The sequence below is a fragment of the Mycteria americana genome, chromosome 2, assembly GCF_035582795.1.
Source record: "Mycteria americana isolate JAX WOST 10 ecotype Jacksonville Zoo and Gardens chromosome 2, USCA_MyAme_1.0, whole genome shotgun sequence".
Lineage (NCBI taxonomy): Eukaryota > Metazoa > Chordata > Aves > Ciconiiformes > Ciconiidae > Mycteria > Mycteria americana.
The window spans coordinates 74044163-74056933 of NC_134366.1; the positions used below are offsets into that span (position 1 = coordinate 74044163).

Below are 12771 nucleotides of genomic sequence, written 5' to 3' on the forward strand. Positions count from 1 at the left end.
GGTTTGGAGCATCCGACATACAAGCAGAGGCTGAGAGAGCTGGGACTGTTCAGCCTGGAGAGGAGAAGGGTCAGGGGAATCCCACCAATGAGTATAAACACCTGATGGGGAGAATTAAGGGGGAGAGAGGGGATGACAGAGCCTGGCATTTCACAGTGGTGCCCAGTGACAGGACAAAAGGCAACAAACAAACTGCAATACAAGATACGATGTTTAAACCTAAGACAACCCTTTTTTACTATAAGGATGGTCAAACACTGGAACAGGTGGCCCAGAGCACTTATGGAGTCTCTTGAAGATACTCAAAACCTGCCTGCACACAGCCCTCAGCCACCTGCTCTAGTTGTTCCTGCTTTGAGCAGGGCTGAACAAGACAATCTCCAGAGGTCTCCAACAACCTCGGCCATTCTGTGGCTCTGTGTATGTAGTACTATCTATACTACACTGTTATAACATAGGGATAGACAAACGGACATAATTTGTTCACCTCTACATATACCATGTGATAAGCGATTGCTTATCGACTTGCTTGCACAAGTAATACCATACAGCCACATTAGCTCCTATGCCCTTGTCTCCCTCTCCCCTCTGTACTCCATGCTCTCGCTTCCCCCTTCCAAGAAGCACACGTTCTCATTTCATAACAGCTGCAAACTGGAGCCATTTAAACAACAGACTATCTCCTGCTCCTCCTATCCTAAGGTAGGATCCTGCCAAAACCAGCTACTAGCAAATCTTTCATCAGAAGTGTTTTCAGCCATGGGGTTACATGCTCTTGTGAATTTTGGGAAGCTAGGGCTGGGGATAACGCATGTTCTGTGATATTTAGCAAAGTACTAAAACAGAAGAGCAGAGTTACTGCAATATAACTGAGCCCCCCTATACCAAATGGGGACTGTTTCTCTGTGGTATCCTTTGCCTCACTTCTTAATGTTAGTTTCTTCCGTCTTTTGCTTCTTTTTACTTGTTCAAGGGATTAGTTTTCCTTTCCTAGCTATTTGCATCTTAGTCTTCATAAACTTGCTTGATGGAAGTTATCTGCTTTAGTTTATTCTCTTTATTTCCTACTTTCTGTTGAATCAACCTTCGTATTTTTTTTAAGGATACTAGTTTGGTTTTTTTTTTAAACTCCATCTACTTAATCATACTGGGAATTCTTTATTACTATTGCCTACCTCTGCCTTTAATCTTATTTTATGATTAACCAACTGAGAATAAAATCTGCACAGGAAAAGCTCTTAATTCCCATCCATAAGCTAACGGTTTTTAAGCAACTCTTTGCCCTCTATATCAGCACTCCAGCTCAGCAGCTTCAACTTTATTGATAGTGAAGAGCAGTAGACTACTTTTAAGAGCTATACAAAGAGGCACAGAGATTATACTGACAGTTGGCTTGTATCCGCTATACACATCTGCACATCCAATGCAAAGGTTCAGAGAGTTTGGGAGTGGTTTGGTTTTGTTTTTAAAAGAACATCAGATCAAAAAAGGTTGAACCTACAGGACTTGTTGGGTTCTGACACAGCCTTTGGCACACGGTATTAGCGAGGGATCAGCTGCTCAGACAGTCATTCTTCAACCACCAGCATGAACACACTACCACTGGTTGGAATCAGTGCATTTTAAAGTCATATATGCAAGGAAAGTTACATAGCAGAAACTGTTGCAGAGGGCAGAGAATAAACAAAACTGAAATACTTCTCCCACGTGACATGCAAAATGCTACATAACACTTTCAGCCTGATTTTTTTTTAATTTGAAAGAACCTTACTGTGCTGAGTATTAATTTTTCCACTCAAAGTATGTTTGCTTTCACAATCCACATACTAAATGCTTAATTTGTTACTCAACTGAGAAAAACAAAGATCTCCATAGCTACCAACAAGCTGTTATGATAGGATATAATGGCAGTTAGTTTTGTATCACTTCAAAACTTCATGCATTGGGTTTGTTGCTGTAACAAATTAAGATGTATTTGGGAGAAGTTGTGTTCTTTAGAGATACAAGCTTTCCTCACTATTGTAAAGCCCAAATATAGCAGTAGTTGCTCTTTCCTGAGACAGAGGATGTTTAGTCTTTCAGTTCCAAGTCCCATGAAAGAGCACCCATTTATAGTTCTCTCCCCTACGTTTAATGAACATTATAAAAAATGGTCAGAAACAACAACAAAAGTTGTCCTTCTCCATAACTAGGAACTGCCAAGATCTGAGAGTAGAGAATGAACGATGCATGCTACAGGAAAGGAGTGACTCTCAGCAAAGAGAAGAAATGGAGAACAACCAGAGTATCTGTGTGTCAGAACAGAAAGAGTATAGGGAGAAGTAAGGAAAAAGAGGAATAAACCCAGGCTACAAATAACATCAGGCTCATTAATAGGCGCGGCAACAGAAACATGAAGTTCAAAGAAATATTTTTGGTCATTTGCTTTTAGTTAGACCCTCTTTCTTAACCAACTCTATTCTACTGGTTAAAGGACACACACCATACCACATCAATTCTGGCATAGGATTAGTAAAATAGAAAGATGGCCACAACTGAACTGGAAAAGATCTTGTCATCAGTTCTGTTGGCCAACACACACTAACTGGAAGTATTCTGGGAAGAGTTGGGGGGTTTTTTTGGTTTGTTTTGGGTTTTTTGTTTGGTTTTTTGTTTGTCTTTTTTTCATTGGGGTTGTTTGGGGTTTTTTTAATTTTTTTGTTTGGTTGGGGTTTTTTTGTTTTGGTTTGGTTTGTTTTTGTGTTTTGGTGTTTTTTTGGTTTTTTTGGCAACACTAAAAAAAGCCAAAAAAACAGTCTCTCAACCAAGTGCAACACCAGCACACAGGAAGTGAAGCCCTCTGAGCAGTGGAGGAAGCTTCTGCTGTGCCACCTACTGTGGGCAAATGGTTTCTGATCCAGGTTACAGCCCCAGGGACCCCATCAGTAATTCCAGCACTGCAAGCAGGTACTTTATATCCAGCTTCTCTCTCCTCTCTACCTTCCTGAGCATGCCCACTGCTTCCCAAGAACTACATTTTTCTAACCAAAATGGATTTCAAACAGTCCATCCACAGTGCGCCACACTAAACAAACGACTGCATAAATACCCACACTTGTTTACTAAACGGACAATCTACAAGAAAAATACCACAACATTTATTTATACTGAGCAATAACAGCTGTAAGTGTACAGGTTTTCCAGCTACTCTCATCACAACTATACTTCTGCAGAAGTCAGAGGCAGAAGTCACTACCATGTCATATTTTTCAACATCACCGAAATCTTACAGAGAAATAAAACACATTCTTCACAAGACTTTATTATAGGCTAATCAGTTCACCTTTTAAGAAAATGTATAGCGAAACAGTTAGTTTTAAGTACGTACCTGATACCCTTTTAATAAGATGGGCTTGATTATGTAAAATTTAAGTAGAGGAAAAAAGAAACAGCCTAACAATTCACATTTTTGAAAAAAAAACAAATATTCAACTCTTCAGAAGAATATTACAACATTGTCTTGAAAAGTTATACAGAAGCCCCTATCTAAACAGGCCAGCAGTTCTCCTAAATAAGTGTACAGATAATCACTTACAAGTTATAACTAATTAAAAAAAAAAAAATACACTGCACCTTACAAGTCTATTCTAGAGAATTCACCATTGTAACACTCAAACTCAGCACACTTCTTGCTCTAAAACACAAAATTACTTCTAGATTGAAAATACGAAGCTTTTAAAATTAAAGCATGCAATAATCATTGACAATTAAGTACCTTTTTAGGGAACCAACTTACCTGATTGAGTTTCTGAAGTGGTCCTCAGCAGGATTTTTTACTGTACAACTGTTCAGCAACCATAAATCTGCTTCAGCGGAGCTGTCTAGAAAACAGAAAGATACAAACCTATGTTAAGAATTAGCCTACCTGTCAACTCCTACTTTATATGATATAAAAAAAGACCAAACTTAGCCATTATCAATAGGTTGACTATTTACAAAATGACATTATAGTCAACATTTAAAACAATTACATTCTTGGAAGAGGTTTTTTGTTTGTTCATTGTTTGTTGGTTTGTGTTTTAGAAAAAAAAAAAACAAAACCACACACTAGCATTTCCATTGTAATTTTTTTTTTCCCCCCACAATGCCTTAATGCCTTCTTTGCCTCAGTCTTTAATAGCAGGGCCAATTGTTCTCTGGGTACCCAGCCCCTGGAGTTGGAAGATAGGGACGGGGACCAGAATGGAGCCCCCATAATCCAGGGAGAAATGGTTAGTGACCTGCTGCACCACTTCGACACTCACAAGTCTATGGGGCCTGATGAGATCCACCCAAGAGTACTGAAGGAACTGGCAGAAGAGCTCACCAAGCCCCTTTCCATCATTTACCAGCAGTCCTGGCTAACTGGGGAGGTCCCTGCTGACTGGAGATTAGCAAATGTGACGCCCATCTTCAAGAAGGGACAGAAGGAGGACCCGGGGAACTACAGGCCTGTCAGCCTGACCTCGGTGCCGGGGAAGCTGATGGAGCAGATCATCCTGAGTGCTATCACACGGCATGTAGAGAATAACCAAGGGATCAAGCCCAGCCAGCATGGGTTCAGGAAAGGCAGGTCCTGCTTGACCAACCACATCTCCTTCTATGACAAGGTGACCCGCCTAGTGGATGAGGGAAAGGCTGTGGATGTTGTCTACCTAGACTGCAGTAAAGCCTTTGACACGGTCTCCCACAGCATTCTCCTGGGGAAGCTGGATGCTCATGGCTTGGACAGGTGTACTCTTTGCTGGGTAAAGAACTGGCTGGACGGCCGGGCCCAAAGAGTGGTGGTGAATGGAGTTTACTCCGGTTGGCGGCCGGTCACAAGCGGTGTTCCCCAGGGCTCGGTGTTGGGGCCAGTTCTGTTTAACATCTTTATCAATGATCTGGACGAAGGGATCGAGTGCACCCTCAGTAAGTTTGCAGATGACACCAAGTTGTGTGGGAGTGTTGATCTGCTGGAGGGTAGGCAGGCTCTGCAGAGGGACCTGGACAGGCTGGATCGATGGGCCGAGGTCACTTGTATGAGGTTTAACAAGGCCAAGTGCAAGGTCCTGCACTTGGGCCACAGCAACCCCATGCAACGCTACAGGCTTGGGGAAGAGTGGCTGGAAAGCTGCCTGGCAGAGAAGGACCTGGGGGTGTTGGCTGACAGCCACCTGAATATGAGCCAGCAGTGTGCCCAGGGGGCCAAGAAAGCCAATGGCATCCTGGCTTGTATCAAAAATAGCGTGGCCAGCAGGACTAGGGAAGTGATCGTGCCCCTGTACTCAGCCCTGGTGAGGCTGCACCTCGAATACTGTGTTCAGTTTTGGGCCCCCCACTACAAGAGGGATATTGAGGTGCTGGAGCGTGTCCAGAGAAGGGCAAGGAAGCTGGTGAAGGGTCTGGAGCACAAGTCTTGTGAGGAGCGGCTGAGGGAGCTGGGACTGTTTAGCCTGGAGAAAAGGAGGCTGAGGGGAGACCTTATCGCTCTCTTCAACTACCTGAAAGGAGGTTGTAGCGAGGTGGGGGTCAGTCTCTTCTCCCAGGTAAGAAGTGATAGGACGAGAGGAAATGGCCTCAAGTTGCACCAGGGGAGGTTGAGGTTGGATATTAGGAAATTTTTCTTCACTGAAAGGGTGGTCAAGCATTGGAAGAGGCTGCCCAGGGAAGTGGTGGAATCGCCATCCCTGGAGGTATTTAGAGGACGTTTGGAGGAGGTGCTTAGGGACATGGTGTAGTGGTGGTCTTGGTAGTGTTAGGTTAACGGTTGGACTCGATCTTAAAGGTCTTTTCCAACCTATACCATTTTGTGATTCTGTGAATAATGAACAGTTCTTTCATTCACCAGCAGAGATGCCACTAGTTTGCACATCATGAAAAACAAAGTTAAGAAAAATGGTTGCTACTCCCAAAAATGCATACTCCTCGGAAATATCTGGTCTACACATAGGCAAAAACATCACCAAAATGCATAAAGGTGCTTTTTAAATGAATTAAGTGGTCAACAAAAGCAGATTTCACTAACAAAACAAAAATCCCTGTTTCAGCTCTACTGTGAATTAGTACTACAAAAGACACAAATCAGAATTTATAAAAACATGAATCTTGACTAAAGAGAAAAGTCAACGTAGCTAATTTGGAAAGAAACATGTATATTTCTGAGTTATGGTATAATTATAGTTCGGCAGTTTTCAGACAAAAGATATTCATGCAACAAATAACTGCCTCCATTCAGATAAGCATATAATTTTCTTCAAGAACCATACCTTTCTGTATGTTCACAACCTACTGATATCTAAATGCATTTACAGAATCGAATCCCAGAATTATCTGCAGAAGCACATATATCAACTCTAATCCTGTAAAACATGACCTATAGTACAGAATTACTAGCATAGTTATTTTTCTTGTGAAGTTAGAGCTTCGTTTTTCAAATAAAAGAATGAAGATAATCCATCTCAAATATTCAAGTGCTCTAGCATTCATCAGAATAGCTTGTATCAGTTTGGATAAGAAAATTTGTGTCACTCTTGCTACTATTCAGCATATCCTGAGTATTGAAGTATTGACTGAGGTATCTTCAAATAACATAAGCCAATGAACAATGAATAGAGCTAAAACATCATTTTTAGGATGCCTTATTTGAATTGACATCCTGCTAAAGCAGAAGAAAGCTTGCAAAGATTTAAGTGTGTTTACATATGCACTCATCATGAATGTATCCACATAGGCATGAATATTCTTTTCTCCCATACACATAGTTATGACTCTAAATGCTAAAAGCGAAAAATCTTTCCTTCTCTCTCACTGCCATTTTCTCCAAAGAAATGATCCTTTAGGATTAACTATCAGTCACTTAACTTAGGAAGCACATAAAGTTAAAATAACACATAAAATAGCAACTGAAGGACATACTTATGTTAAATAAGAGAAAACATTCAGAAGGTCTCTAATCTTTGTTGATAGAGATTACACCATTAATCTTGGATCAAACACTGGCCTCTTCTATGACAGGGAAAGGCTACAAAGGAGTCATCAAAAATAACATTGAGACTTTTAGCTATCTGAAACATAAAGCAAATGTACCAAGATCTGACCCTGTCTTGACAGGTTGGGAAAGAGGACCAAGTTCAATTTTAGTCTATACAGAAGTCTAAACAAAAATGGAACAAGCCAAAGGCTCCTACAACTCGGGCTGCATGAAAACAACGTTTTCAGACTAATGTACATACTATTACTGTTAGAAAGATAACTATAGGTAAAAATTTATTTGGAATGATGTACAGAAAAGCAAAGAAAGGTACAGTTTCAAAATCGAAAAAGGGGTGAACTCTTGGCCTAGTCAAATTCACCAGGTATGAAAACAAACATATTTTTAAAACAGTTTTCCAATAACACTGCAAAACTTTGTATTTCTTATTCTTTTCAGCAGTGTAAAATGTTTATAAATTCAGGTCCACACACCCACCTGAGAATCAGGGCAGGGTGGGACTAAATAACAAGAGGCCAACACTAAAGTCAGACAGGAGGCTGGGAATACATTTAACAGATGAGAGTTTCCATAGCAGTCATACATCACTGTAGAGCATAACAATTTTCAAGTGATGTCTTTATACAGAGGAGAGATGCCTTCATGCAGAGAACACCAATTCTGGGCTTGGTTTCAGTTCCTCCTTATATCACGGTCTCCATGTGTGAAGGAAGAGAGAGCCTCACTGTGACAATACTTCTCCCCTAAAGCTAAAATAAACCCCCTTTCTTCAAAACAGCATTGGAAAAACTAACACATTGAAGTTTAGAAAGACCTTACACACTAACCCAACAGGAATAATTTCATAGAGCAATTTGGATTCCAGGCTATTAATATATTAGCTCCTTGACTGGGAGCCTGAGGGACAACTGCAACACTTGCACATTTTACAAAAAAAAATCTCCCAAATACATTCAAATTCAGCCCTTTACATGCTTCACCCTCTGAGCAGAATCTTCTGAGCAGTTTTGGGAAAGGGAGTCTCATTCATGTATACACCTAAAAATCATTTAAGAAAAACAGAAGTGTAGCAGAGGCTTGTCCTCTCCTTACAGAGATAGTATTTTTTTACCTTATTTAGTTGTTCTCTTTCTGTATTTATTTAATATTTTTCTTATTAACTCTTATTCTCTCTCATACAGATATACTTACATACAAGTTTTTATTATATGTACATAAATATACACACACACATTTATGAGTTATACATATTTATTAATAAAGAGTTCATACCACAACTCTTCAAAATGATAGCTGAATTTTCTTAGTTCTTTACTGCATTGTTCATACATAAAAGAATTACATGCACTGGGGTAGATTCACCATGATCTACTGTATTTTCTCAAGCAAATTTCAGTTTAAAAAAAATATTTACCAACAGGGCATTCTTGTATCAGGTTGCAGGAAAATATGCATGTTTACAACATTGCGAGTGCAACTGGTCAGTGGTCACTTTTTGCTTTCAGAACTTTTGATGCACTTACACTAAATGCAAGGCCTTGAGGGACACGCTGAAACAAACATGGACCAAAACACCAAACCCAAGTTGGCATGTATAAACAAGACCTTGAGGCTTCATAATTACTAAATATTAAGCAACAGAAGTGGTTAGGGTTCTTTATTCGGGGCAGGGGACTGGAGGGATTGGCTATAGGTATATATACCTATATATATGTATATTAATCAGTGTTCTGACATGAGTAGTTGTTAGAGTTCAGTGTGTGCCCAAAGAAAGAATAAAATAGCTCTGACAAATAAACTCAGACAGATGTGAATTATTTAGGTCTGGATGGTAAACAGCATATGAATGTAGCGCTGTGCTTACTGAGGCAGCCTGTGCACCCTTTCTTGGAAGGTCTCCACCTGCCACCTTTTCCAACTCCAGCCTCCACCTCGTAAGGTCACAGTGAAGCCAGGATTCATTCATTCAGCAGGTTGATGCCCATCATCCTCAGAAACCTCCATTAGACCAAAAGGTTTTGGAGAAACCTCCAAAATTTCAGTGAAGAACAGAGGCTTGTGTTTAGGAACTCTCACAGATCTGACTGAAGAGGACAATCTAACCTTTACAGAAGGTTTTCCAGCAAGTCATACATTCTGTGACAGGCAAAACTGAAGCAAGAACCATAGGCACAGTGAACATCCATTACAGTAGTGAATATGGGATATACAGGTGCCCTTTTCTATATCCTGCAACAAACTTCTCTAAGGGGATCTTCTTTCTTCAACTTGTTTTTTCCATATATTCAGCCTAATGATATTTTTTAAATGATATTTTCCTGCTGACCAGTTTTTGATGAGCTACTTAAACAGTCTCCTGTACATTAAGACATTTTTAGAAAAAAGTTACATCAAATCAGCATTGTATTAAATGCTCAAAAACACAACTCAAAACCATGGCCTTTTTGCATTGTGACATCTTTTCCGTAAAAGAAAGGCTACACTGGAAGTAAACCACAAAGTCGATCATACTCTCTGCAAAACAACATAGAGTACAAAGAAACCTAAAGGTCATGGAAATTTCTGAACACTTAACTTAATTGGGAAGCTCTGGAAAACATGAATTGGCTGCATTATGCAATACTAAGAGGATAAAATGGCAAGAGTCTGAAACATCAGTATACCTACAGAGGAAAATATTTACAATTCTTTTCTAACTAGCATTTTTGAGTTTGTTATCATTTTAGAAATCATAAATCAGCAGAACTTCTTAAGATGACTGTAGTAATACTATCAGTTGAAAATTAAACAATTGACTTGGTTTTGCCCTAGTGTTTTAACTTAAGTCCTTTTTCTTTCAATTCTTTTTCCAAACTTTGTTTTCTTCCAGGCCCCCTCAAACCACATCTCTTTGAAAAATCAACACACACACAGAGCACTGAAGTAGAACAAACATAGATAGTGAAGCCCTAAAAGAATAGCCCTTCTTTAGATTTTTCAGCACATCACTCTTCTCTGCACTGAAACCACTACCAGATTTGCTCAGCACTGCTTGCTCAAAAAACATGACTCATAATTTGTATGACATCCTTTTAAATCCTGTACATCAATCTGTGTAACTTCAGTCTGAAAGATGATCTTTCTCTATAATCACAGAAGGCTCTCCCATGGCCTTTTCCTCTAGCTCTCCTATCCTTTTCTTAAGCTCTCTTCAAGTCTTCCTTCCCATCCTTTCTGATTTTCCTTTACTTCTAACTCTCTTACACAACAGATATCTCCAGTTTCTCTGCTTTCATGTGCTGTACTCTAGCCTCTGTTCCCATTTACAGACCTCCCCATTAATGCTTTGTCCTGTGCATTCTCACTTCCAAGACAGCTCTGCCCCCTTCCCTCGTGGGCATTTTCCTGCTTGGCATTTTGTGCTCCGGAGTCAGACCCAGTAACACCCAAGTTATCTATCTGGAGCATGTGCTCGCAAATGGACTCCATATGAATCTCCTCTCCCCAAGAGACACAAAAATCTAAGCATGAGGACATCTCACAGCCAATAACAAAAGTCATCCAGCATCTTGACTGGAACAAAGTTACCAAACTTCTTTTCTTTCAACATCCCTGTGTCACAGAAACCCACTCTTACGCCCTGGGTTACTGAAATTAGGTGCTGGTTACTTTAATGATTTCTTGGGCCACTGGGCATCGAAGGACCTCAGCAAGTATTGGGAAAGAATCTGTTTCATAAATATTAGTTCGGAAATGCTGTGAGTCATCAGTGCAGAAGGAAGGTACATCTTCCTCTGGGAAGATTAAGTTTGATTATTTGTTTCTAGACAATAGGCTTTGCCTGGCAGAGGAAAAATACACAACAAGGTCGAAAAGAACAGGAGAAAGCAAATTTTTTTTTTTTTTTTGCTTTTTGCTTTCCAGACCTTTCCTTGGCACACAAAATACTTAGTTACCATTTGCTACTTCTCAATATTTTGTATCAGATATAGTTAACTATCAACTTTCATATAACATCTTACAGAAAAGATTCCAAACAAGCAAGCACTTTTCCTTTGTCTGCTTCCTCAACAGCAACTACAAATCAAAAGCACAAGTTATCATGACGTTCCAGATGGCATTTGTCTGAAATCTCAGAGCCACATTATCAGTTCCCACCTCTTAAGACCTACCATGCATTTACCAATGATACAAAAACCTCAAATGCATGCTGGAAGTACTAACTTTGCAGTTTGCAAATGTCTTTTAAAATAGTCCCACTCGTGTCTTACCAGCAGTATTGGGATGTAAAATACAAAAGGGTCAACTTGATTTCAACATGACTTCTGTTTTCTCATTGGGTTTCCGAGATACTCTGGTCATAAATTACTTCATCCACAATTAATGAAAATAGAACAACTTGGTTCACCCTGTGAATATGTTATTTAAAGCTCCACAAGGAAAGACAGGCTGCTTATCAAATCAGGTAATGCAGACATCATGCCTCTTGCCCTAATTTAAACTGCAAATATGCAAAGTTACTATTTTTATTCTCTATTAACATTTCCATTACTGAGCTAATTGCACAAGTAAGCTTTTCTGTTTTCTCCTGGTTTTAAGAAATTCAGTATTTGTAATAAATTCATTCTTGAGTGGGTAGACATCTCAACAGCAGCTACTGCTGGACTACAGGCAGGTTTTATAAAGCCTTCCAGATCAGGATGCTGTGTCCACTATCAAAGGACATTTCTCTCTGTCCAGCACCACAACAGAGGTGCACAGGGACTGTCCACTGAAGACATCAAATAAGTAGGAACTGAGCATGTTCAAACACATAAGATCTAGCTAGTCCAACTAAGGGGAGGAAAAAAAAAATAGTAAAAACCAATACTACACTATTTACTGGATTCAAAACACCACCTGTTAAATCCTTGCCTCCTTCATTTCAGTATGATAGACAAATAACTCAATTTTATTTACTCATGCATACTTTCAGGTCTGTCTGTGACATTTCTAAAAAAATACTGTTATATTTCCAGTCACCTCTGAAAGCCCATTCCCAAATAAGAAGTATCCTGTAACACACCTCTCTCTTTTCAGCTGTTTAGGTGGTAGCGTGCAGCTACTGGGACAAACTACTGCACTACCAGTTGGTGTCCCATTCAATCTATTCATGACCAGGAACCGTGCCTTATCACTCCCTCCACACAACAAACTCCTTCAAAATATTGTAAGTTTGTGGCTGGAGTTAGCCAAGGCCAGCAGAACAGCTTATGGAGTCTGCTGCTATCACTAAAACGAAGGGCAACTTTGAGGTTACTCAGAAGATATCTTTTAACTAGAACTTGAAAGAATACAATAGCTGTATTTTTGAACTAATGTTAATACATTTATAAATAGTGTAGACAAAATAATCTGAATTTCAGAGCATGCATGTCAACAGAATCCTTCAGGCCTGGCACAGGTGTACTGAACACAGGGCACAGCACAGAACAAAAGGCACATGAAAGAACAAATTTTGCTTCAAAAAATCAACTATGATAAACTTTACATTCCCCTTCTACTGTGTGACCATCAGTAGCACATAGTCTTATTTACATTGGATTACTCAATTCAACATCCCATTCTCTAAATACTTTCCATCTCTGCTCTAGAAACAGCACAGGCTGCAGCCTGGGTCCAAGATGATCCTTGGAGTAAGCCACCTTTTTCTCCCACTTTCTACACACTTATGTCAGACTTACAGGCTACTCCAGCTGTACTCCTGCTTGGAGCAGCCCGGGGTCTGCACTGCAGCACCCACACACACAGAGCTGGACAGG

The 12771-nt window shown here is 39.9% G+C and overlaps 1 protein-coding gene across 2 annotated transcripts in view; it reads right to left on the bottom strand.

Moving 5' to 3' along the window:
* CDKAL1 (CDKAL1 threonylcarbamoyladenosine tRNA methylthiotransferase) overlaps positions 1 to 12771 on the bottom strand; it is a 434528-nt gene that overhangs the window by 357669 nt on the left and 64088 nt on the right. For both annotated transcript variants that reach the window (XM_075493754.1, XM_075493753.1), the window contains one exon: positions 3776 to 3860. In XM_075493754.1, coding sequence (XP_075349869.1) covers positions 3776 to 3860 — 85 coding nt within the window. The remainder of the gene's footprint in view (positions 1 to 3775; positions 3861 to 12771) is intronic.